The sequence below is a fragment of the Hemiscyllium ocellatum genome, chromosome 1 (genome assembly GCF_020745735.1).
Source record: "Hemiscyllium ocellatum isolate sHemOce1 chromosome 1, sHemOce1.pat.X.cur, whole genome shotgun sequence".
In the NCBI taxonomy this organism is placed as follows: domain Eukaryota; kingdom Metazoa; phylum Chordata; class Chondrichthyes; order Orectolobiformes; family Hemiscylliidae; genus Hemiscyllium; species Hemiscyllium ocellatum.
In genome coordinates, this window is record NC_083401.1 from 23163588 (window position 1) to 23189538 (window position 25951).

Genomic DNA, 25951 nt, shown 5'->3' on the forward strand with positions numbered 1-25951 from the left:
ATGAGTGGCAGAGCATGCTCTGAATGGACTGAGTGGCCTACTCCGGTTCCTATTTCCTATGTTTCTGAAAAGGTTTGAGGGTGACTTAGACATATTGAGTGAGAAGGCAAATGCAAGGCAGACGCAGTCCAAAGTTGATAAGTCTGACATTGTCCACTTCAAAGGAACGGTGTGAGGATCAACATTGCTCCTCTGATCTGCTTGACCTGCTGTCGTTTGTCTAGCTCCATACTTTATCAACCCTGACATTCCAGCATCTTCAGTCCTCACTAGCTCCAAGTTGGTGAAATCCGAATTCCAAGACTCTGCCAAGGATGCCCACCTTGAAGAAGTTTTCCTCCTCCCTCCACAAAGATCTCAGTGAGCTTCTCTCTCCCACTGTAACCCCCCAGGTCATTTCAACCACCCTGAAATTCTTTGAGTACATCCTGAAACAATCTTTCTACTACAGGCACATCTCCTTCCTCGGCATCTGCCGACATAGCCAGCTTATTTCCCCATGGACTCCAGACAAATTCAGACTGTCTAAGTGGTCCTGATGAAAGATCCCAACCTGAAATGTCGACTCCCCTGCTCCTCTGTTGCTGCTTGACCTGTTGTGCCTTTTACCAGCTCCACACTTTATCGACACCCACTTCAAAGCAACGAGCTAGTAGCTTTATTGCTGAGTTAATAATCTTGAGAGCCAGGAAATGTTCTGGGGACCCAGGTTCAAATTCAGCCATGGCAAATGGTGGAATTTGAAGTTGATAAAAATCTGGAATTAAGACTTTCATGATGACTATAAAACCATTGCCAATTGCCACAAAAACCCATCTGTTTCACTAATGTGCTTTAGTCAAGGAAAATGCCATTCATACGTGGATCATAGAATGATTTTGGCTGATCCTTTATCACACTGCTATCCTCACACTCTCTCACTCTCCCTCCATATGTCTTGACACCTTTAGCTTCAAGAAATCTATTTATTTCTTCAATATATTTAGTGACTTGGCCTCCACAGCCAAGCTAGAGAATTCCACAGAATCATAACCCACTGAGTGAAGATATTTCTCCCCATCGTAGTCTAAAATGGTGTGCTGCATATCCTGACGCTGTGACCTGTTGATGTGGACACGTCCTAAGCCAGGGAAACATTATCCCTGCATCCGGTCAGCCTAACCCTGTTAGACTGTAATGGGTTTCAGTGTCTTAGTATATGACCATGGGGTGGTCCGCATTCAGCAGTGAGCACTGCTGCCTCACAGCACCAGGCACTCGGGCTCGATTCCATCCTCGGGTGACTGTCTGTGTGGAGTTTGCATGTTCTCCCCGTGTCTGCATGGGTTTCCACCGGGTGCTCCGGTTTCCTCCCCCAGTCCAAAGATGTGCAGATTAGTTTGAATTGACCATGGGAAATGCAGGGACAGGGTGGATCTGTGCAGGATGATTTTTGGAGGGTCAGTGTGGACTCAAATGGGTTGAATGGCCTGCTGGAGGGATTCTATGATTGTATTGAATGACAGTGAGCTGAATGTCGACTGGTTGATCACCAACCCAGTATGATTACACCATCAGTTCTCCCATTTGTTATGAATCAATGTCCCATTCACTTAAATCCCCTGCACCATTTATTGACTCTTGACACGGATGATGGTGGCAAAATGAGGATTGTTGCTGAAATTAAACAGCCAGGATTTTTTAAGACTTGCATTGCTATTTCAGGAGAGTGATCTCAGAGCTTGTTGGAGGAGTATCCTCTGTAGAGGGTGCTGTGCGGGGAGTTTTGTGAAGAGACAGAGAGATTAGTTGTCGTGCTTTGCAGCTGTCGCTGAAAAGTTGTGCTGAAAAGGTGAAAGTTTGGACAGTATCTCCTGTTTGACTGCTGTGCGTAAGTACTGTACAAAAGGGAAAATTCAAACCATTGACTTAAACAGAGCTCAGAGAAGCAGGGAGGCAATCGTGAGTTCAAGCTAGCAACTTTGTAAGCAATGTGTGTGTGTTACAAGTTAGAACTCCACAGGCTTGTGCGAGACGGACTGACATTGATAGTGTGAGCAGTATTAGCTGCTATCTGCCACTGTCTTTGGCGTCGGATTGACATCTGCGCTTTGCTGACAGTCCCTGTCCCTGTCCCTGTCCCTGAAGGTTAACTACTGCCACCGCCGACCTTCCGAAATCCCAAAAGGAATTCAGGATAAAATCTCCACTGAAAAGAAGGTTTAAAATAGCTAACTCACTTCCATATGGGAGGTTACAGCTTAACTCCATTGAAGGGAGCAGATTAAAAGGAAAAGAAGATGAAACATAGAACATAGAAAATACAGCGCAGTACAGGCCCTTCGGCCCTCGATGTTGCGCCGACCAAAGTCTACCTAACCTACACTAGCCCAATAACCTCCATATGCTTATCCAATGCCCGCTTAAATGCCCACAAAGAGGGAGAGTTCACCACTGCTACTGGCAGGGCATTCCATGAACTCACAACCCGCTGAGTAAAGAATCTACCCCTAACATCTGTAAGGAGGATAGGCTGACAGTATGAGAGCAGGCGTTTATGAAGCAAAATTACAAATATAGAACAGTTGATCTGGGAGAGTTGATAGTGTAATCACACTGGGCTGGTAATCAACAGCCACAGACTATGGAGCCAGGATATTAGATTGAATCCTGGCGTGGGAAATGGTTAGAGGCTATTGCGATGCAGTGGTAGTGTCCCTACCTATGAGCTGGGAGATCCCACATTTTCCAGGGGTATGTAAGATCTCTGAGCAGGTTGATTGGAAAAGATCGACCCCAGAAAACTCACCGGGCTCGTGTGGCACTGTGGTAGTGTGTCTTCCTGTGAGCCAGGAGATCTCGGTTCAAGTCTCATTGTATAACAACATCTCATGAGCAAGTTGATTAGAAAATATCTGGGCTAGTTGGGCTGAGTGGTGTGTTTAGGTGCTGCTGTGAGAAACAGAGCTCACTCACAAATCAATCAGCCTGAGACAAAGCCTTGAAAACAAGAACAATTTATGACAGGCTTGCAAGCACCGGCCGCTTCTGTAATCAAACAGAAATGCGCACAAAAACAGAGCATGTAAGCAATGTTATTCATTTACAAGTTGAGGAATCACACCTCCCTTTTCCCATCCTATCATAAGCCGATTACCTCACTTGTTTTTCTCTCTAGTTATTTTCCTATCTGGCCATCCTGCTGTCCTTGTATGTCTGCATTCTTTGTTCCTTGTTTGTTACAGCTTGCTCTTTTTATCCAGTTTCTCTTGTCATACTATAAGCTTTATTGTGAAATGCCCCTGCTGCTGCCTTTTGTGGTCAACTATAACACTTTAAAGTTAAATCCTAGCTTAAAACTATTTTCTTTTTTAAAAAACCCTCTATATTCATTAAAGTCTTAGCCTTAAGTATGCTACATGCTACAAGAATTCTGTATAATGTTCCCCTTCCCCTCCTCCCATTCCACCACCTCACCCATCTGCAAAAACAACATTTTTAATCTCCCACACTGCCAATTCTATTTAATGTGATTTACTATGTCTTACTGCTTGCCCCTCCTATTTGGAGCTGGGGACTGTGCCTTCCTGTGTTGGTTGTCTCTGTAAAGGTCCTTTGATGCTGCCAGGTGACCCAGATACAGGTGAGTGAGTGATCCTGCAGGAGATCAGTGACTGGAGTGAAGCACTATTTGATGCTGATAGCGTGGAGATCACCATGAGACCTAGAGTAACGTGAAGGCAGTTTTGCTCGGGCACCTTGATGCCACCCTCGATCGAATGCAGTCATGATGTAATGGGCTGTCACTCTCCCCACTGGAATTCAGCTCTTTTGTCCATGTTTGAACCAAGGCTGTAGTGAGGTCAGGAGCTGAGTGGGCCTGGTGGAACCCAAACTGGGCGTCACTGAGCAGGTTATTGCTGAGCTGGTGCTGCTTGATAGCGCTGTTGATGATACCTTCCATCATGTACTGATGATCGAGAGTAGACTGATGGGTTGGATTTGTCCTGCTTTCTCGGCACAGGACATGACTGGGCATTTTTTCCACATTGTCGGGTAGATGCTAGTGTTGTAACTGTACTGGGAGAGCTTGCCTGGGGAGCATCTCATTCTGGAGAATATGTTTGATTGATTTGCTTTGTATATTTTTAATCTTGAACAGAGTGCTGGAACCACAAAGCTGGCTTGCTGCTCAGTCTACACTGGGACCTGGCAGCTACTTTGGCTCTTTCTGGGTCACCCTAAAGCCCCACACGGACAGGATACAGCAGCCAGCCAATTCTTGAAGGTCAAGTTTGCAGATCCTTACCTGGGAACTAAATTCAGGGAATTCGTGTCCCTCCACACAGCCTGATGTGTGATCACCTCACTGAGTGTGGAATACATTGCTGGGGTGTCATTTCGCCCAGTTGTTTAGGTGGATAGAGATGGAAGTTAACATTTCCCATTCAGACCCTGTGCCAGCTGTGGACATTCATGGAGACCTGCCTCCTCAGTTTACCTTATGTATCTTACAGTACATTGTGTGTGTGTGTGTGTGTGTCTCTGTCCTGTAGAGAAAGACATCCCTGGTCCTTTGTTGACATTGGCTTTGCCTTTGCCTTCCATTGCCACAGTTGTGAGTGAACAAGCACGCTGAAAGCAGGCGGCACAGTGGCTCGGTGGTTAGCACTGCTGCCTCATGGTGCCAGAGACCCGGGTTTGATTCCACCCTCAGGCGACTGTCTGTGTGGAGTTTGCACGTTCTCCCCGTGTCTGCACCTGTCTCCAGGTGCTCCGGTCTCCTTCCACAGTCCAAAGATGTGCAGGTTAGGAGGATTGGCCATGCTAAACCACCCCATAGTGTCCAGGAATGTCTAGGCTAGGTGGATTAACAATGGGAAATCCAGGGTTTCAGGGAGAGAGTAGGCAGCTGGATCTGGTGGGATGCTCTTTGGAGGGTTGGTGCAGACTCGATGGGCCAAATGGCCTCTTTCTGCTTTGTAGGGATTCAGAGATTGTATGAAAGCAATAACCTGAAATGTCCCTTAGCCTGCCATTGTCTCCTTGGACAGTGTTTTCAGGCTAGTGCTGCTCCAGTGCACCAACTTTAAAATCCAGTGCACAATCTTTAAAAAAGGCAGTTCCGTGTGCTGTTCTCCATTTTCCATCTCCTTTCTATCTGCCTTCATCCTTATTCCAGTATCTCTACTGCAACCTGAGCTTCAGCCCACTCTTTACTGAAGATAAATGCAAGGTTTTCCAAGTGCTGCATCATAGTAGCTGGAAACGGGTCTCAGCCTGCGCTAACACCTTTCCCATGTTGTTCTCAGTTTTGTCCTTCTAACCTCCTTGTCATACAGGAAGAACAGAATGAAATACACAAGTACACGGGGTGGATTGACCGGCGTGAACTTTGAGCAGGTCCTTTTCTCTGGCTATGCCCCAGATGGTGGCCTTTTCATGCCTGAAGAAATCCCAAGCCTTGACACGGCCATCCTGCAGACGTGGAGCACTTACAGTTACCCCCGGCTGGTCGAGGAGATTTGCTCACTGTTCATTTCCAGAGACGAATTGCCGAGGGAAGACTTAAGGGGTAAGTTTTTCTTTCCTTCTTCCCCTTACCTCACTGACCCATGATGGAGACTGACACTGCCTGGCAGTGGTAATTCTAACCTGTGTACCCATTCTTCCAGTGATGGGGATTGGGTGGTTTATACAACGCGACGGGTGATCATTCTGCCAATTTTGCCTTTACTGGCTCTTTTAAACAGACACCCTCCGAATCGTTCTTGAAGTTACCATAATTTCTTCCCTTTTGTCTATTAAATCTGTAGCTGCAAGCCTTTCAGTTACTGCATTCTCAATCTGAACTGTCTTTTGAGTGAGAAAAATGTATCTTCCTCAAAACCTCCTTTGGTAGTCTATTCAAACATTTTTAAATCTGTGACCTTTGATTATTGACCCTGTCCACAATTGGAAACTTCTCATTATTTACTCTTTTTTGAAACACTTTTGTGATTTCAAACACGCCATAAAATCTCTTCGCATTGCATGTTATTCCTTGAGCTTGCAATCTGCTTCGTTGGAACATTGCAATAAGCCAGAAAGTCTTCAGCTCTGAAGAAGAGTCATACTGAACCTGAAATGTTAACTCTGTTTTTCTGCCCACAGATGCTACCAGACCTGTTGAGTTTCTCCAGTATTCTGAGTTTGTTCCAGATTCCTAGCATCCACTGCATTTTTTCTTTATTTGAAGGTACAGGTAAACAATCTTTTATCCAAAACACCTGGGACCAGCTGGTTTTCAGAATTCAGAATTCTTTCAAACTTCAGAATAAGTGGAAGTATGACGGTGAAATTTTTAAAAACCTTACCAAAAAGCAGACTCACTGTGAATACTATAGGCCCTGAGACAGAATTGGGGCCTGCCAGTGCTGGGTCGAGCCCACCCATGTCGCATCTGAGTGACACGCATCGTGTGGGTGTGGAGTTGCGTTTACTGTTTGCATGCCTAACAACCCTGTTAATGAGAAAAAAAACTTCATGAAAAAAAACCTTCGGATTTTGGGGCTTTTTGGATTTCGGGCTTTCGGACAAAGGGTTGACTACCTGTACTAATCAATTTGAAAAGAGGAAAATAGAAGTTTTTCAGATCTCAGAAGAGCATCTGAGAAGGAACCACTTTAGGAGGGATCGTGAAAGGGTGAAGGGTAGTTTGGCCATTAGCGGGAGAGTAGGTGAGAGACCCACGCTATCTCCCCCTGAGATATCTGGCCTTTTCTAGAATACTGTGTCCAGTTCTGGTCACCCAGTTATACGAAGGATATTATTAAGCTAGAGAGGATTCAAAAGAGATTTACCAGGATGCTGCCGGTATGGGAGGTTTGAGTTATAAAAAAAAAACTGGATAGGCTAGAATTGTTTTTCACTGAAATATAGGAGGTTGAGAGGTGACCTTCCAAAGGTTTATAAAATCATGAATGGTATGGTAGGGTTCATGGTAGCTGTCTCTTCCCTCAGATGGCGGATTCAAGACTAAAGGGCAAATGTTTAAGGTGAGAGGACAGAGATTTTAAAAGATGATATGGGGCAGTTTTTTTACACAGAGGGTGGTTCGCGTGTGGAGTGAACTTCCTGAGGAAGTGGTGGATGTGGGCACAGTGACAACATTTAGAACATACTAGGATAAGTACAGGAATAGGAAAATAATAAGGTTAATAATATGGGCCAGGAGCAGGCAGCTAGGACTAGTTTAGTTTGGGATTATGTTCGGCATGGACTGGTTGGGCCGAATGGTCTGTTTCCATGCTGAATGACTCTTGACCCAAGATCATCTTGACTTGAAATGTTTGCTTTATTTCTTTTCCTCTCTTTTCATTCATGCTGTTGACCTGTCAGGTATCTCCAGCGATTGTTTTTCCCTGTTTTTTACATTTTCATCTCAGTTTAAAATGGCTCACTTTGCAATTTTCAGATCTAATTAGCCAGGCCTTCGTGAGATTCCGACACAAGGACATTGTGAAATTAGCCAAACTGAAAAATGAGTTGTATGTGTTGGAGCTGTGGCATGGTGTGACCTTCGCTTTTAAGGACCTCGCAATGTCATGTGTGGGACAATTACTCCAGTACTTCCTGAGAAAGAGACAGAAGCATGTCACTATTCTAGTCGGTAAGTGGAATGCAAAGAGGGCGATTCTTCTGCCTGATCACCTGAGACACTTGTCGAGTTGCTTTATAAATCACTAATTGGTCCTCAGCTATAGTGCTATGCTCTGTGCTGGATATAAGGGCCCTGAACAGAGTGAAGACAAGATTTATTAGAGTGGTAGAATGCAAGATGTTAAACAAAGATCTCAGACAGAGTAAGGTTAAGCATTGGGTGGGTAAATAAAAGTATTGAAAATGTTACGATGTTTTTGGAAGTGTTGTTAGAAAAGGATGAATAGGAAGGGTTTGGAGGGATATGGGCCAAGTGCTGGCAGGTGGGACTCGATTGGATTGGGATATCTGGTCGGAATGGATAGGTTGGACGGCTGTTTTCCGTGCTGTTCCTCTCTATGACTGTCTCCAGTGGAAGTTAGATTAGATTACTTACAGTGTGGAAACAGGCCCTTCGGCCCAACAAGTCCACACCGACCCGTCGAAGCGCAACCCACCCATACCCCTACATTTACCCCTTACCTAACACTACGGACAATTTAGCATGGCCAATTCACCTGATCCACACATCTTTGGACTGTGGGAGGAAACCCTAGCACCCGGAGGAAACCCACGCAGACACAGGGAGGACTTGTAAACTCCACACATTCAGTCGCCTGTGTTGGGAATTGAACCCGGGTCTCAGGCGCTGTGAGGCAGCAGTGCTAACCACTGTGCCACCGTGCCGCCCACTAGGTTGGTATTGAGAGATTAATTCAGATCTTTATGTAGCTAAGTGATAGACTGTTGCATTTGTCAACCGTTTACTTCCCCACTTTCCTTAATATGTTTGGATGCATCTCATCCAGTCCTTCTAATATTCATAATCAATCCAATACCTCTGCAGCCAATATAGATTGTCAAGAACAGTATTAGTGAGTGAGCAGGACTTTTTGAAATTTTATTTTATAGTGGTAGTCCCTGTCAAGACTTTGATGCTCAACATTCCTGTACTCGATTTGAGTGGCTAGCTAGGCTGTTTCAGAGGGCAGCTAGCAATCAAGCACTTTACTACAGGCCTGGAGTCACACGTAGGCCAGAATACACAAGGACAGCAGATTTCTTTCCCTGAAGAGTATTTGGCCACAATGAGCAGAGGAAAATGCCAGAGGTTTACATATGTGTTCATGATCCTTGATCTGTTGGAATTGTACTGGCTTATGTGGCTTGACACCATCTTCAACAAAGAGAAGAATAACCAACTTCATCTCAACCACAGGGACATCAGGAGATACTGGCAGCTCAGCCATAGAGAGCATCCGAGGAATGGAGAACATGGATATCATTGTGTTGCTTCCACATGGCCGCTGCAGCCCGATCCAGGAGCTGCAGATGACAACGGTTATTGAGGACAACATCCACGTTTTTGCAGGTTTGTGACATTTTCCATTTCTCTAGTTAGACACTTTAAGGTTAACCTCCCAGGTCCTTTTGCTTCAGCAGGACCTTAGACAAAGTCATCACTTACTGAAAAATGGGGAGCAGCCCATCGAGAGTTGGCCAAATGGAAAGACATGGGCAAGTGTTCCTGGCTTTTCCAATGTGCACTGGCTAATGGTGGAATCCTGCCAATGGCACGGAGCCATGCAAACTCCTAACATGTGAAGGCGAGCAAACTAACATCTTTCAAACTCCAAAGCACTTTGTAATGGATCTAAGATTTGAAATATTCATAGTGCTAAGAGAGAAGAAGGTGAGTGAAATAAATTACTGGCATATCAGTTGACAGAAAGTTGGGGCGGTATGGTGGCTCCATGGTTATACCTCACAGTGCCAGGGACCTGGGTTTGATTCCACCCTTGGATAACTGTCTGTGTTTGCACGTTCTCCCCGTGTCTGCGTGGGTTTCCTCAGATGCTACGGTTTCCTACCATAGCCCAAAGATGTGCAGGTTAGGTGGCATTTGGCCATGCTAAATTACCCATAGAGTTTAGGAATGTGTAGGGTAAGTACATTATCCATGGGAAATACAGGGTTCCAGGGATAGGGTAGTGGGTGGATCTGGATGGGATGCTCTTCAGGCAGCCAGCGTAGACTCGTTGGGCCAAATGGCCTGTTTCCACACTGTAGGGATTCTATAGAAGCACCAGGAAAGTTGCTGAAAGATACTGTTTCATTGGAGGCAATTCAGAGAAGACTGACTGGGATGACCCCTGGCTGGGAGGGATTGTCTTATGAACAAAGGCTAAACCGGTTGGAACTCTACTCACTGGGATTTAGAAGAATGAGAGGTGATCTTATGGAAACATATAGGATTCTTAAGGGGCTGGACCGAGTAAATGCAGAAAGGATATTTCCCCTCATAGGAGAATCTAGGCCCAGAGGGCATTGTCTCAGAACAAAGGAGCAGCAATTTAAGGCAGATGAGGAGGAATTTCTTTCCTCAGAGGGTTGAGAGTCTTTGGAATTCCTTGCTACAGAGAGTAGTGGAGAAGAGTCTTTGTGTATACTGTACTTAAGGTTGTGATAGATAGATAGATAGATTCTTGATCAGTAGGGGAATCTAGGGTTACAAGGAAAGGGCAGGAAAGTGGGCGTGAGGAGTGTTAGATCAGCTATGACCCCATTGAATGGTAGAGCGGGCTTGAGGGGCCAAATGGTCTACTCTTGTTCCCAGACCATAATGCTGTACGGCTGTCTTCTATGCTGTGTAATTCTGTGGGTGTAATATTGATCTGTGCCTGCCCTACTAAGCGTGCTCATAGTCTTTGACAGTTTGTCATTCACTCCATTAGAGCTTATTTTCCGTTGGCTTGGAGAAGCTTGCCAAGATTTCTAATTTCCAACCAAGTTAAAACAGCAGTGAGATCAGGAAACAAATGTCCACAAAGCGTTTAGACATAGCATGGTGAACTTGTCGAAACAAAATCTGGTGCAGTGGAAAGTTCAACTAATTTGCTACTGCAATCTGCAGACCCCTTTACCTCCTGCTGTTCGCTGTGAATTGAGACAGCAGTAACAGCAGACCCCTGGTTCTGCATTGACCTGCAGTGACCCACCTGCATGTGGGTCATTAAAACCAGGACTCGATGCATTTTCCTTTTGTTGGAAGCACTGACAAATTATGCCATACAATTGGTCTGGTGATGAGGTGTTGCAAATTTCTCTGGATGACCAACTGTGGAAGGAAGAGATGGACATGTGGCAGAGAATGGATGGGAGAAGGCTCATGGGCAAAACAGAGCACTTGGGCTGATGTTACATGGTTTTGAATAGAAAGTTTTACTTGATAAAATTCTGTGCAATGGATGGAAAGCCAAGCTGTAAGCTGTGTTTGAATTTCATTTTTAATTTGTTTGTTTAATGGTGAGTAATGATTTAACTCAACCCCAAACATCCTTGGGTAAAATTTAATGTAGGCGGCTGATTTGCTGGCTCTGGTTTCCCTGCTCAACTGGATTCAGCACAATACCTATGCATGAAGATGCTGAATAATAATTTCTTCAATGGACCATTGAAAATGATATTGTAGAGTGCAACCATGAGTGCAAGTATGTTAATCAGGTGAAAGTGAGGACTGCAGATGCTGGAAATCAGAGTCTAGATGAGAGTGGTACTGGAAAAACACAGCAGGTTAGGCAGCATCTGAGGAGCAGAAAAATCGACGTTTCAGGCAAAAGCCCTTCAATCCATTCTGTTCAGCTCTCGTATGTGGCTGAGGCAGAACGTGTGTTACCATCACAAACTAGATTGGATAAGACGGGTGAAACTACATGTGACTGGGTGGGTGTATGTGATTACGGTTCTCTGCTTATGTTGCATTTCCTGTTTCCGTGAAAAAAAGATGCATTTCATTCTGAGCTCATCAGGATAATTAGCAAAAATACCAATTTAAAAAGAAAAGCGATGATTGCATTGTATGAGAGCAGAGTGCTGATTCGTACCAGTCAGAGTCCATTGCCAACCTATCAGCCGTCTCTCTCGTACAATATAAATGATGGGGTTTCCTCAAACATTTGTATTCTTTCAACAATACGTGCCTCAATTTCAGTAATACTCAAATAGGTTCAGTATGTACATAGATCCCTGAAAGTTGCCACCCAGGCTGATAGTGCTGTGAAGAAGGCATATGGTGTGTTAGGTTTTATTGGTAAAGGGGTTGAGTTCTGGAGCCATGATGTCATGCTGCAACTATACAAAATGCTAGTGCGGCCCACTAGGAGTATTGTGTGCAGTTTTGGTTGTCCCATTACAGGAAGGATGTGGAAGCATTGGAAAAGGTGCAGAGGAGATTTACCAGGATGTTGCCTGGTCTGGAGGAAAGGCTGAAGGATGTATCTGTCCTCGTTGGAACGAAGAAGTCTAAGAGAGGATTTAATAGAGACACACAAGATGATCAGATGACTAGACAGGGTGAACAGTGAGAGTCTTTTTTCCTAGAATGATGACGTCAGCTTGTATGAGGGGGCATAGCTGCAAATTGAGGGGTGGTAGATTTAAGACAGATGTCAGAGGTAGGTTCTTTACTCAGAGAGTGGTAAGGGCGTGGAATGTCCTAACTGCTAATGTAGTTAACTCAGCCACATTAGGGAGATTTAAACAATCCTTGGATAAGTACATGGATGATGATGGGATAGTGTAGGGGGATGGGCTTATATTAGTTCACAGGTCGGCACAACTTCAAGGACCAAAGGGCCTGTTCTGCACTGTATTGTTCTGTGTTCTATGTATTATGAAACACCTAGTTGTAACTCCTGTACGTTTCTATGTTTTGTTTTATCTGCCCTGTGCTTATCATTCAGTTGATGGAACAAGTGATGAGCTGGATGAACCAATCCGGAATGTGTTTGCTGACCTTGAGTTTGTGAAGAGACACAACATAATGAGCTTAAACTCCATCAACTGGGCCCGCATCATGGTGCAGATTGCGCACTATTTCTACGCTTACTTCCAGTGTAGCCCGTCAATGCAGAACATTCCCCTCCCTTTGGTAGAGGTAGTCGTACCAACCGGAGCAGCGGGTAACATCACAGGTAAGAACAGGACAGAATATCCTGCCCCACACAGCTGCTCTGGTTCCCTCCATAGTGACAGTCTGTGACATGATGCCATTCCTTCCACATCCATCCACCTGCGAAAGCAGATGGTGCCTCAGTTTAAATTCTCCAGCTGAACGGGGCAGCCTCTGAGAGTACGGCTCTCCTTCCGTTCAGATTAGAATAAGTGCTCGGGTCTCTGAGCATAAGACTATAAGGAATAGAAACAGGAGTAGACCATTTGGCCCCTTGAGCCTGCTCCACCATTCAATAGGATCATGGCTGGTCCAACATTCCTCATGTCCACTCTCCTGCCCTTTCCCAATAACCCTGACTGATCAAGAATCTGTCTATCTCTGCCTTCAATATACACAAGAACTCTGCCCCCACCACTCTTAGTCGCAAGGAGTTCCAAAGACACTCAAACCTCTCAGAGAAGAGATTTCTCCTCATCCTAGTCTTAAATCGGGGCCCCTTTATTCTGAGACTAAGCCCTCTCGTCTTGACTCGCAAACATCCTCTCAGCATTTACTCTGTCAAGCCCCTTAAGAATCTGACAATGAGATCACCTCTCATTCTTCTAAACACCAGTGAGTAGAATCCAAACCTGTTTAACCTTTGCTCCAAAGACAGTCCCTCCAGACGAGGATCATCCTAGTGAACCTTCTCCAAACTACCTCCAATGAAATAATATCTTTCCTTAAGTAAGGAGATCAAAATTGCTCACTATACTCCAGATATGGTCTCACCGGCACCTTGTCCAGTTGCCTAAGACTTCCCTGCTCTTATACTCCAACTCTCTAGAAATGAGGGCCAGCATTCCATTAGCCTTCCTGGTTACCTGCTGCACCTGGGTGCTAGCTTTCTGTGATTTGTGCACAGGTGCCTTCAAGTTCCTTGCAACCTTTCTCCATCTAAATAATATTAGAGTCATAGAAATATGCAGCATAGAAACAGACCCTTTGGTTCAACCTGTCCATGCCGACCAGATATCCCAACCCAATCTAGTCCCTTTCCATACACGTACCACACTCTGCGTGAAAGGATTGCCCCTTAGGTCTCTTTTATATCTTTTCCCTCTCACCCTAAACCTATGCCCTCTAGTTCTGGATTCCCGGATCCCAGGGAAAAGACTTTGTCTATTTATCCTAACCATGCCCCTCATAATTTTGTAAGCCTCTATAAGGTCACCCCTCAGCCTCCAATGCTCCATGGAAAACAGTCCCAGCCTGTTCAACCTTTCCCTATAGCTCAAATCCTCCAACCCTGGCAACATCCTTGTAAATCTTTTCTGAACCTTTCCAAGTTTCACAACATCTTTTCGATAGGAAGGAGACCAGAATTGCACGCAATATTCCAACAATGGCCTAACCAATGTCCTGTACAGCCGCGACATGACCTCCTACCTCCTGTACTCAATACTCTGACCAATAAAGGCAAGTATACCAAACGCCTTCTTCACTATCCTATCTACCTGCAAGGAGCTATGAACCTGCACTTTCTTTGGTTTTCTTTTCCAAAATGAACACCTTCATATTTTCCCACATTATAATCCATTGGCCAACTTTTTGCCTATCTTAACCTATCAATATCTCTCTTTAAACTGTTTGTATCCCTCCCACAACTTGGATTTCACCAATTTTATGTTGTCTGAAAATTTGGCTCCAGTCCCAGCACTGATTCCACAGAAGCTCTCCTTGTCAGCTTTGATATTTCTCACTAGTTTACTCTTATGGTTTATTTTCTCTGTCTTTATTATCTTTTAAATTTTCCCTTGCTGGCTTCTGAATTTATCCCAGTCTTCGGGGCTAGCGTTGACTTTTGCCTCAATTGTTCTGGAGTAGGACTTGAACTCACCACCAGAGGTGTTCTTGCAATCATTGTAGGATAAGATTGCAATTGCTCCAGCAAAATGCTAGCATGTGATGGGCCATCTGAACTCTTCCAATGTTTGTGCATGGCCATCCTCCAACTATCAAGCTCCCAACCTTCGTTTATCTATCTAGGCATGACATGTCATTCAGACCAGTACACGCCTAGTTCGTACGGATCACAGGCTGACACAGACATGATGATTTTCTGAGGCTGCCATGCAATTTTTATGTTTCCTTTAAGTTTCTCTGTTATTTAATTGGGTGTTTTATCTCATTCAATTCCATCACGCTGTTTCTCAGCTGGAAGTATCGCTCAGATGATGGGTCTCCCAATTCGATTGGTTGCAGTGGTCAATGAAAATGACATCATACACAGAACCATTCAGAACGGTGACTTCTCTTTGGCTGATTCAATTAAAGCTTCCTTAGCGCCATCCATTGATATCCAGGTATGCTGTTGTCCATTAACGAGCTGTTCCAATGTACAAAATTGCTTTGACATCCTAATGTCCAGTTGTACAGGTGCATGTGCACCCATCTTTCAACCTTGGGGATGAAAGAGAGGCTGTGGGTGACTGGAGGATGGAAAGCTTCCAACTACGGAAATCCCAACCTCTCAAGTTTAATCTCTTAAGTGTCATAGAAACATGTCCTTCTGTCCAATGTGCCCATGCTGACCAGATATCCTAAATTAATCTAGTCCCATTTGCCACCATTTTGTCCAAATCCCTCTAAATCCTTCCTATACATGTCTTTTAAATGTTTTAATTGTACCAGCCTCCTCCACTTCCTCTGGCAGCTCATTCCATACGTGCACCACTCTTTGTGTGAAAACGTTGCCCCTTAGGTCCTTTTTATATTTTTCCCCTTCACCTTAAACCTAGCCTTTTAGTTTTGGACTCCTCTACCCTGGGGAAAAGAACTTGACTATTCACCCTATACATGCCCCTCATGATTTTATAAACCTTTATAAAGTCACCCCTCAGCCTCTGATGTTCCAGGGACAAATATCCCCAGCCTGTTCAGCCTCTCCCTATATCCCAAATCCTACAACCCTGGCAAATCTTTTCTGCATCCTTTCACAGCATCCTTCCTATAGCAGGGAGACCAGAATTGAATGTAATATTCTAAAAGTGGCCTAACCAATGTCCTCTACAGCCACAAGGTGACCTCCCAACTCTTATATTCAATGCACTGACCAATTAAACGCTGTGATTACTGAGCAGCTCCTGCCCAGTCAGGCAACAAATCGAAAAAAGGAAAGGAATATAATGTGTACAGAGGGTCTTTCACAATGTTCCAAAGCGATTTGCAGCCGATCCAGCATCTTTGAACATTTTTTTTGTTGCTTTTTTTTTGCTTTTTTTTTCTTTTCTCTAACCACCACACTACCGCCTAACTGCGGTAGTGCTTATTTTTTTCCCCGGAACCCATGTTAAGGTGAGACACCATGAAAGACACAAGGTGTACGAATCTTTATTCAGTTTCCACCACCAGGAAGAAAGGAAACACCCGAGTGGCCAGTGACAAGCAGTGCCCTTCACATCAAAGGGCAATGTTGTGTGATCAAAACAGTGAAGGGGAGGGCAGGGATTAAATCAAAATAGAGTTGGAGGGGAAAATAATGCACTCCACTCCCTGTGGCACCCACCTCTACCGGAACAACTCCAGGGTGTTGGTGAACACCACGTGCACCTTCTCCAGAGTAACCGCGGAAGAGGGGCAGGCAGTCGAGCCTAACGACCCCCTCCACGGCCCGCTGCCTGGACCTGTTTATGGCCAGTTTGGCCAGGCCCAGAAGCAGACCCATGAGGAGGTCTTCAGACCTGCCCTCCCTCCTCCATACCAGGTGCCCGAAGATCAGGAGCGTGGGACTGAAGTGCAACCTAAAACAGAGGAGACGGTTTTTAAGAAAATCAAAAAGGGAGTGCAAATGCCCACACCCAATATATACATGGTCCAAGGACTCCACAGCGCCACAGAACAAGCAGTTGGGCTGGTTGTCCGTGAACCACCGCAATCTGTGGTTGCAGGGGACCGCTATGTGCAGCACCCTCCATCCCAGATCCCTGAGAGAAAGGAGGAGGACTCCCGCGTAGAGATCCCTCCACTGGGGATCCCCACCGCCCGGTGGCAAATGGGCACGCCAAGGCGTGTCTGGATGGTGGATGAGGGAGAAGAGGTGGACGGTGTGCAGCAGCAGTCAATACCAATACCAACAGTGTGACACCTACTCAGTGCTGAAATGTCAGACTTGATGTTTGTACTCATGTCCACCACCCTGTGATTGCAAGGTGATGGGACTCCTAGCACACAACATTAACAATCTTGCCTAATTTCTGTAGGAACCCTATAACATGGAGAGAATATTTTGGTTGTTGTCGGACAAGGATAGCACCTTGATCAAAACGCTGATGGAGGAATTCCAGAAACTGGGCAAAGCTAACATGCCCGATATCTTGTCCACAAAGGTCAGTACTTGGCCTTTTTGATATTTGATTAGTATTTGTGCAAATTTGTTCCCCGTAGCCAAGGACTGGTGCTGGTCATTCACCTCACTGACAACTGCCTATTGATAATACATGGGCTTGTCAGAGGATATTTCCAACTGTCTCCATATAGTGCCTTATACAATAGGTGTCATGCAACTATGGACAGGGCGGACATATCTTACCTACTCATTTAAGCTCCAGCACCAAGGTCTAGACAGACCAATCTAGGAAATATACAGCAGGGAAATACAGGTGGAATTAGGGGGAAGAAATTGAAATAGATAAATAGAAAATGTAAACAGCTTTTTCTTTCAAAATAAAGTTACATCATTTACCTTCCTGTGCAGAAATGAGAATCCACACTTGTAAAATTAACTTTTCAGATCTAAAGAGGCAGTTCCACAATAATGATCATCTAATACTCTATTTAAGTGCTCCTACATGTGCCATCTTTGAACATTCAACCATATTTGGTGTTGATTTGGTGGACAATTCCGCCAAATTCACACCCTCACTATTTTAGGGCTGAGTTTATTTACGAGGTTTGCAACTGTGAATGTTGTGAAGGAATAAGTTATCATCGAAGGACACTAGAGGTTGCAATCCCACAGGCACGGTGGCACAGTGGTTAGCACTGCTGCCTCACAGCGCCTGAGACCCGGGTTCAATTCCCGACTCAGGCGACTGATTGTGTGGAGTTTGCATGTTCTCCCCGTGTCTGCGTGGGTTTCCTCCGGGTGCTCCGGTTTCCTCCCACAGTCCAAAGATGTGCGGGTCATGTGAATTGGCCGTGGTAAATTGCCCATAGTGTTAGATAAGGGGTATATGTAGGGGTATGGGTGGGTTGCGCTTCGGCGGGTTGGTGTGGACTTGTTGGGCCGAAGGGCCTGTTTCCACACTGTAAGTAATCTAATCTAATCTAAAAAAAGGATATTGCAAAAGTATCTTATTTCATGACCCATATCTTTTGGCAATATAGCTGTTGGCCTGGGAATTACATTTGAAGCATAAGATAATGCAAGCCCCTGGTGAGGAGCTAGTAAACAGAGCTGAAGTAATTACCATTCAAAGGGTGACCTGTACTCATTTAGCAACATCAGATTTGGTCGTAGGAATACATTAGAAAATGAATGGTCTCTTTCTGGGTTTCTGAGTGGAAATGAAATGCCACAGTGTTCAATACAGTGTTTAAATTATTCCCGTTTTCCTAGAACAAACACAATGTTTTGGAAGGTGAAGTTAATTTGTTGAAATTCCTGTCGAGGAAACCTCTAGCTGAGTACAAGATGATGCTTGTGAAGGGGTTACATTCGCTCCATCCATTGTGATGCTGTCACTCACTGTCTGCAGGCAGAAGCAATCAGTTCTATGTGAGGTTCAGTGGGAGCAGATTCATTTGTACTAGTACCTGAAGGTCCTAGTGATTATTCCTAACCAAATGTAGTCGTACTTAATGGTGTATGTTATCTCAGAGCAGTACCTCTTCTGTAGATGCTCTACGGTGATGTACCCTCCACCACTAATCAATAGACTGACCCAAAGCAAAGGAGTATTGGTGGTAGCAACCTCCCTCAACAACCCTTACCCAGTATCACATATTGGTTGAGATGACAAATACTATAAGGGATGAGAAGTGATCATCAGGGAAACATATAGTACCAAAACATTGTGCCACGTTGCCATGCAGATAAAACAGGCCCTTCTATTTTGAATTTATGGGTGTGATTTTTCACAGAAAACATCTGGGGCTAGATCAGCTTGCCAACAGACTGACAGCGAAAGCAGTCAGCATTTGCCATTAGAGACTGGAAGTTGCTTTTAGATGAGCAGAGAGAGAAATCTGCCATAAGGTCATTCCACCTGCAATATTAACTTTATTTCTCTCCAGGGGTACTGCTGAGTTTTCCACCACCTAATGTTTAAGCAGGTATTGAGTATCTTCCATTTGGGTTGGGGCACATTGGTCATCAATGGAACCATTGAAGGAACTTAAAGAATTCCAGTATCCATCAGGGCCTTCATAGCAAATTCCAAACTTTCTCCATTCAATGTTTGCACATCCAAAATCTGACCTTACTTCTGTTTTGCACATTCTCATGGATGTCTGAAATGCTTCACAACCAATGTAGCATTTTAGAAATATAATCCTTGCTTTACTGTACGGTTCAGCAGATCCTACAATAGCAAAGTAATGCTGACCACATAATTTGTCTCTATAGTAATGAGCGATTAATGGTTCTTTCATAGAACATAGAACATACAAAAATACAGCGCAGTACAGGCCCTTCGGCCCTCGATGTTGCGCCGACCAAAGCCTACCTAACCTACACTAGCCCAATAACCTCCATATGCTTATCCAATGCCCGCTTAAATGACCATAAAGAGGGAGAGTCCACCACTGCTACTGGCAGGGCATTCCATGAACTCACAACCCGCTGAGTAAAGAATCTACCCCTAACATCTGTCCTATACCTACCACCCCTTAATTTAAAGCTGTGTCCCCTAGTAACAGCTGACTCCATTAGCGGAAAAAGGTTCTCACTGTCAACCCTATCTAAACCCCTAATCATCTTATACACCTCTATCAAATCTCCCCTAAACCTTCTTTTCTCCAATGAGAACAGCCCCAAGTGCCTCAGCCTTTCCTCATACGATCTTCCTACCATGCCAGGCAACATCCTGGTAAACCTCCTCTGCACTCGTTCCAATGTCTCCACGTCCTTCCTATAGTATGGCGACCAAAACTGCACCAGATGAGGTCGCACCAGAGTCTTATACAACTGCAACATGACCTCAGGACTCCGGAACTCAATTCCTCTACCAATAAAAGCCAGTACGCCATATGCCTTCTTCACAGCACTATTTACCTGGGTGTCAACTTTCAGAGATCTGTGTACATGGACACCGAGATCCCTCTGCTCATCCACACTACCAAGTAGCCTACCGTTAGCCCAGTAATCCATCTTCTTGTTACTCCTACCAAAGTGAATGACTTCACACTTAGCTACATTGAACTCCATTTGCCACCTTTCTGCCCAGCTCTGCAACTTATCTATATGCCGCTGTAACCTGCCACATCCTTCTTCGCTGTCCACAACTCCACCGACTTTCGTATCATCCGCAAACTTGCTCACCCAGCTTTCAAGCCCCTCCTCTAGGTCATTTATAAAAATGACAAACAGCAATGGTCCCAAAACAGATCCTTGTGGAACACCGCTAGTAACTGCACTCCAAGATGAACCTATACCATCAACTACTACCCTCTGTCTCCTTCCAGTCAGCCAATTCCTAATCCAAACCTCTAATGCACCCTCAATGCCATACCTCCGTAGTTTTTGCATTAGCCTACCATGGGGTACCTTATCGAACGCCTTGCTAAAATCCATATACACCACATCTACAGCTTTACCCTCGTCCACCTCCTTGGTCACCTTCTCAAAGAACTCAATAAGGTTTGTGAGGCACGACCTGCCCTTCACAAAACCATGCTGACTATCCTTGATCACATTATTCCTATCCAGATGTTCATAAATCCTATCCCTTACAGTTCTCTCTAAGACTTTGCCCACAACAGAAGTGAGACTCACTGGCCTATAGTTACTCGGGCTATCCCTACTCCCGTTCTTGAACAAGGGGACCACATTCGCTATCCTCCAGTCTTCTGGCACTATTCCCGTAGACAACGACGACATAAAAATCAAGGCCAATGGCTCCGCTATCTCCTCCCTAGCTTCCCAGAGGATCCTAGGATAAATGCCATCAGGCCCAGGGGACTTATCTATTTTCATCCTTTCCAGTATTCCCCAGACCTCTTCCCTACATACCTCAAGGTCATCCATTCTAATCACTTGTGACTCAATATTCACATCAGCAACAGTGTCCTGTTCCTGAGTGAATACTGACAAAAAGTATCGATTTAGTGTCTCTGCAATCTCTCCGCCTCCACGCACAACTTCCCACTACTATCCTTGACTGGACCGATACCTACCCTAGTCATCCTTTTATTCCTGACATACTATAGAAAGCCTTTGGGTTTCCCTAATCCTACCAACTAAGGACTTTTCATGTCCCCTTCTCGCTGCTCTTAGCTCTCTCTTTAGATCCTTCCTGGCTACCTTATAACTCTCAATCGCCCCAACTGAACCTTCACGCCTCATCTTTACATAGGCCGCCCTCTTCCCTTTCACAAGGGATTCCAATTCCTTATTAAACCACGGCTCCCTCACAAGACCCTTTACTCCCTGCCTGACTGGTACATACTTATCAAGGACACCCAATAGCTGCTCCTTGAACAATGTCCACATATCATTTTGTTCTTCCCTTGAAGCCTATTTTTCCAATCCACGCATCCCAAGTCATGCCTCACCGCATCATAATTTCCCTGCCCCCAGCTATAACTCTTGCCCTGCAGTGCACACTTATCCCTCTCCATCACTAGAGCAAAAGGCACCAAGTTGTGGTCACTGTCCCCGAAGTGCTCACCTACCTCCAAGTCTAACACCTGGCCTGGTTCATTACCTAGAACCAAATCCAGTATAGCCTCACCTCTTGTTGGCCTGTCCACATATTGTGTCAGGAAACCCTCCTGCACACATTGGACAAATACCGACCCATCTAACGAACTCGAGCTATAGCTTTCCCAGTCAATATCTGGGAAGTTGAAGTCCCCCATAACAACCACCCTGCTACTTTCACTCTTCTCCTGAATCATCCTCGCAATACTTTACTTCTTTCGGACTATTAGGAGGCCTGTAGAAAACTCCTAACAGGGTGACCTCACCTTTCCTATTTCTAACCTCAGCCCAAACTACCTCAGATGGCAAGTCTTCCTCCACCATCCTTTCCACCACTGTAATACTATCCTTGACAAGCAATGCCACACCTCCCCCTCTTTTACCCCCATCTCTGAACCTGCAACAGCCATTCCTGTCCCTGTTCTACCCACGTCTCTGTAATGGCCACAACATCGAAGTCCCAGGTACCAACCCACGCTGCAAGTTCATCTACCTTATTTCTTATACTTCTGGCATTGAAGTATACACACTTCAAGCCACCTTCCTGTTTATAGGCACCCTCCTTCGAGATCGATGCCTTGTTCCTAACCTCCCTACACTCAAGATCCTGTACCCTAAAGCCACAGTCCAGGTTCCCATGCCCCTGCAGAGTTAGTTTAAACCCTCCCAAAGAGCACTAGCAAACCTCCCCCCAAGGATACCGGTGCCCCTCTGGTTCAGGTGTAGACCATCCTGTTTATAGAGGTCCCACCTTCCCCAGAAAGAACCCCAGTTGTCCAGAAACCAGAATCCCTCCCTCCTGCACCATCCCTGTAGCCACGCATTTAACTGTTCTCTCTCCCTATTCCTCAACTCTCTATCACGTGGCACGGGTAACAAACCAGAGACAACAACTCTGTTCGTTCTAGCTCTGAGCTTCCAACCTAGCTCCCTGAAAGCCTGCCTAACATCCTCACCCCTCTTCCTACATATGTCGTTGGTTCCAACGTGGACCACGATCGGGGGCTGCTACCCCTCCCCCTTAAGGACCCGGAAAACACGATCAGCGACATCACGTACCCTTGCACCTGGGAGGCAACATACCAATCGTGAGTCTCTGTCGCCCCCGCAAAACCGCCTATCTGTGCCCCTCACTATTGAGTCCCCGATAAATATATTCGTTAATATATTTTGAGTAACTGAGGTAGAATTTCTTCACCAATTTCAGCAGGGTAAGCATCCTCCATGGTTTTGGGTCCATTGTGCAATGGAAGTGTAATACAGTGAGGGTCAGTCACTGTCTTTGAACTCTTTATTTCATCTTTTAACCTTCACAAACCCCTGAGCAGAAGTTGGACTGAGATTTATCCAGTACATCAGTTGGCGGGGTTAGCTGTGAGGAGTTTGACTCATGATTTCTACAGGAAGCAGCATGTTTTTCTGGGGTTCCAAATTGCCTTGACCAACATAGGCTTGCTTCTCACTGCTTGTGATGCATTGAGACCAGCAGGAAGTGTTCACTCAGTGTCCTCATGCTAACCATTCCACACTGAGCACTTCCTGGTTTGATTCCTCATGGAGCAACAGAGCAAGATGCAATAGAAAGCCCTGGGGATCTGCCTCGTTGGCTTTTACCGAATACATAAGCATAGCAGGTTAATTTCAGGGCCTTAGTAAAGTCTACAGGAAGAGTGGGATTCACCAGAGACATAGTGGAGCAAAGCTGCAGTCTATCACTGTGAGGATCTCCTGCTGCATTCAAATAAGGGCTTTTGCCCGGAACGTCGATTTTCGCTTCTCGTTGGATGCTGCCTGAACTGCTGTGCTCTTCCAGCACCACTGATCCAGAATGCTGCATTCAAATGCCTGCAGTGCTCTCTGAGACTACAAAGGTGACACCCCATTCAGCATTTCCGTGCAAGCTCATTTTAGGTATCTATGATGGATCCCTGGAACCTAAGTCAAATTACTTGCGTCCAATGTCCGACTCCATTATGGTACTGCCATGTTCTGAGAACCTGCTAGTTGTATGTTGTTTAGACTCTCACAGGTAGAATGGCTTCTCAGTGAGATATCCTCGAAGAGAACATGGTAAGTGCCAGTTGGTTAGCGCTGCTGCCTCACAGTGCCAGTTGGTTAGCGCTGCTGCCTCACAGTGCCAGGGACCCAGATTTGATTCCAGTTTTGGATGATGGTCTCTGTGTGTTTCTTCTGGATGTTCCGGTTTCCGCCACAATCCAAAGCTGTGTGGTTAGGGTGGATTGGCCATGGAAATTATCCCATAGTGTCCAGGGATATGTCGGTTCGGTAGATTGGCCATGCTAAATTGTCCATAGTGCCCAGGGATGTGCAGGTTAGGTAGATTGGCCAGGCTAAATTGTCCAAAGTGCCCAGGGACGTATAGGCTAGGTGGATTGGCCAGGCTAAATTGTCCATAGTGTCCAGGGATGTGTAGGTTAGGGTGGATTGGCCATGCTAAATAGTCCATAGTGCTCAGGGATGTGCAGGTTAGATAGATTGGCCAGGCTAAATTGTCCAAAGTGCCCAGGGATGTGTAGGCTAGTGGATTGGCCAGGCTAAATTGTCCATAGTGTCCAGGGATGTGTAGGTTAGGGTGGATTGGCCATGCTAAATTGTCCATAGTATTCAGGGATGTGTAGGTTAGGGTGGATTGGCCAAGCTAAATTGTCCATAGTGTTCAGGGATGTGTAGGTTAGGTGGATTAGCCATGGGAAATGCAGGGTTACAAGTGTAAGGGTCTGGGTCTGTGTAGGATGCTCTTTGGAGGGTCAGTGCAGATTTGATGGGCCAAATGGCCTCTTTCCCCTCTGTAGGGATTCCATGCAGCCATCAGCAATGTAACAGTCACCCTGCAGAAAGTTAGAAGCATTCTGCAGCCAGAGAGTTTTGTCCTGAAGATCAACATGCTCTCATTCCTCAATGGGTGATTGACCTGCAAGCCTGCTAGACCCCCGGGAGAACCCCCTTCTCCACCAATTTTTACCACCCACTCCTAAAGAAGGATTGGTGACATGGCACTATACCAGATGGTGAGCATTTTGCTGCAATTTGCAGTTAGAATGAGGGAGTTTTGATGTTGCTATGACAATTGCTGTGTCACTGAGATGACCTTTAACCTGTTGCCATTCTTGTTCCCATGCAGCTGTCACAAACGTTTGATTCATACACTGTGAACGATGACTATGTGATTGTGACAATGCTCCGTTGTTGGAAGGAGAATGAGTACTTGCTTTGTCCTCATTCTGCTGTCGCTGTCGCATACCACTATCAAGAAATGGACCTGGACACCAGGAGGTAATGGGATTAGCCTGTTGGTCAATTGTTCACTCATGCAACAATCCAACTTGCGTCACAGCACTGAACGTGTGGGAGCTGTTGAGAGTGCAAAGCAATGTGCTGTATCCCACCAACAAGGCTAAACAGATATATCCCAAAGGTGGATCCAAGGAATGTGTTTGTGATAACTATTTATCTCAAAAAAATAACTTAATTTTATGTCTCAGCTTATTACACATGGAAGAAATCTCTGAGTGCTCAGCATAACATAATGGGGAAGTGATGGCCTCGAGGTATCATTGCTGACTATTAAACCAGAGACCCTGATAATGTTCTGAGGACCTGGGTTTGAATCCTGTCATGGAGATGGTAGAATCTGAATTCAATTAAAATCTGAATTCGGAGTCTAGATTAGATTAGATTAGATTACTTACAATGTGGAAACAGGCCCTTCAGCCCAACAAATCCACACCGACCCGCCGAAGCGCAACCCACCCATTCCCCTACATTTACCCCTTTTACTTAACACTACGGGCAATTTAGCAAGGCCAATTCACCTGACCCGCACATCTTTGGACTGTGGGAGGAAACCGGAGCACCCGGAGGAAACCCACGCAGACACGGAGAGAATGTGGGCCGCATGGTGGCACAGTGGTTAGCACTGCTGTCTCGCAGCGCCTGAGACCCGGGTTCAATTCCCGACTCAGGCGACTGACTGTGTGGAGTTTGCATGTTCTCCCCGTGTCTGCGTGGGTTTCCTCCCACAGTCCAAAGATGTGCAGGTTAGGTGAATTGGCCATGCTAAATTGCCCGTAGTGTTAGGTAAGGGGTAAATGTAGGGGTATGGGTGGGTTGCGCTTCGGTGGGTCGGTGTGGACTTGTTGGGCCGAAGGGCCTGTTTCCACACTGTAAGTAATCTAATCTAATCTAAAAAAAATGTGCAAACTCCACACAGTTAGTCACCTGAGTCAGGAATTGAACACAGGTCTCTGGCGCTGTGAGGTAGCAGTGCTAACCACTGTGCCACCGTGCTGCACACTAATGATGACCATTGTAGATTGTCAGGAAATGAACCTATCTGGTTCACTTATGCCGTTTCAGAATGGAAATTACCATTCTTGCCTGGTCTGGCCTACACATGACTCTAGACTCACAGCAAT

At 45.5% G+C, this 25951-nt stretch overlaps 1 protein-coding gene across 4 annotated transcripts in view; it reads left to right on the top strand.

The window, feature by feature from the left end:
* Positions 1 to 1773: 1773 nt before the first annotated feature.
* thnsl2 (threonine synthase-like 2) overlaps positions 1774 to 25951 on the top strand; it is a 28352-nt gene continuing 4174 nt past the window's right edge. The window contains exons 1-8 of one of the 4 annotated variants that reach the window (XM_060840555.1): positions 1774 to 1870; positions 5322 to 5554; positions 7436 to 7630; positions 8879 to 9031; positions 12402 to 12632; positions 14810 to 14958; positions 16855 to 16980; positions 24658 to 24809. In XM_060840555.1, the coding sequence (XP_060696538.1) occupies positions 5332 to 5554; positions 7436 to 7630; positions 8879 to 9031; positions 12402 to 12632; positions 14810 to 14958; positions 16855 to 16980; positions 24658 to 24809 (1229 nt within the window). In that variant the 5' untranslated portion in view covers positions 1774 to 1870; positions 5322 to 5331. The other 3 variants (XM_060840642.1, XM_060840731.1, XM_060840819.1) reach the window with 3 other exon arrangements.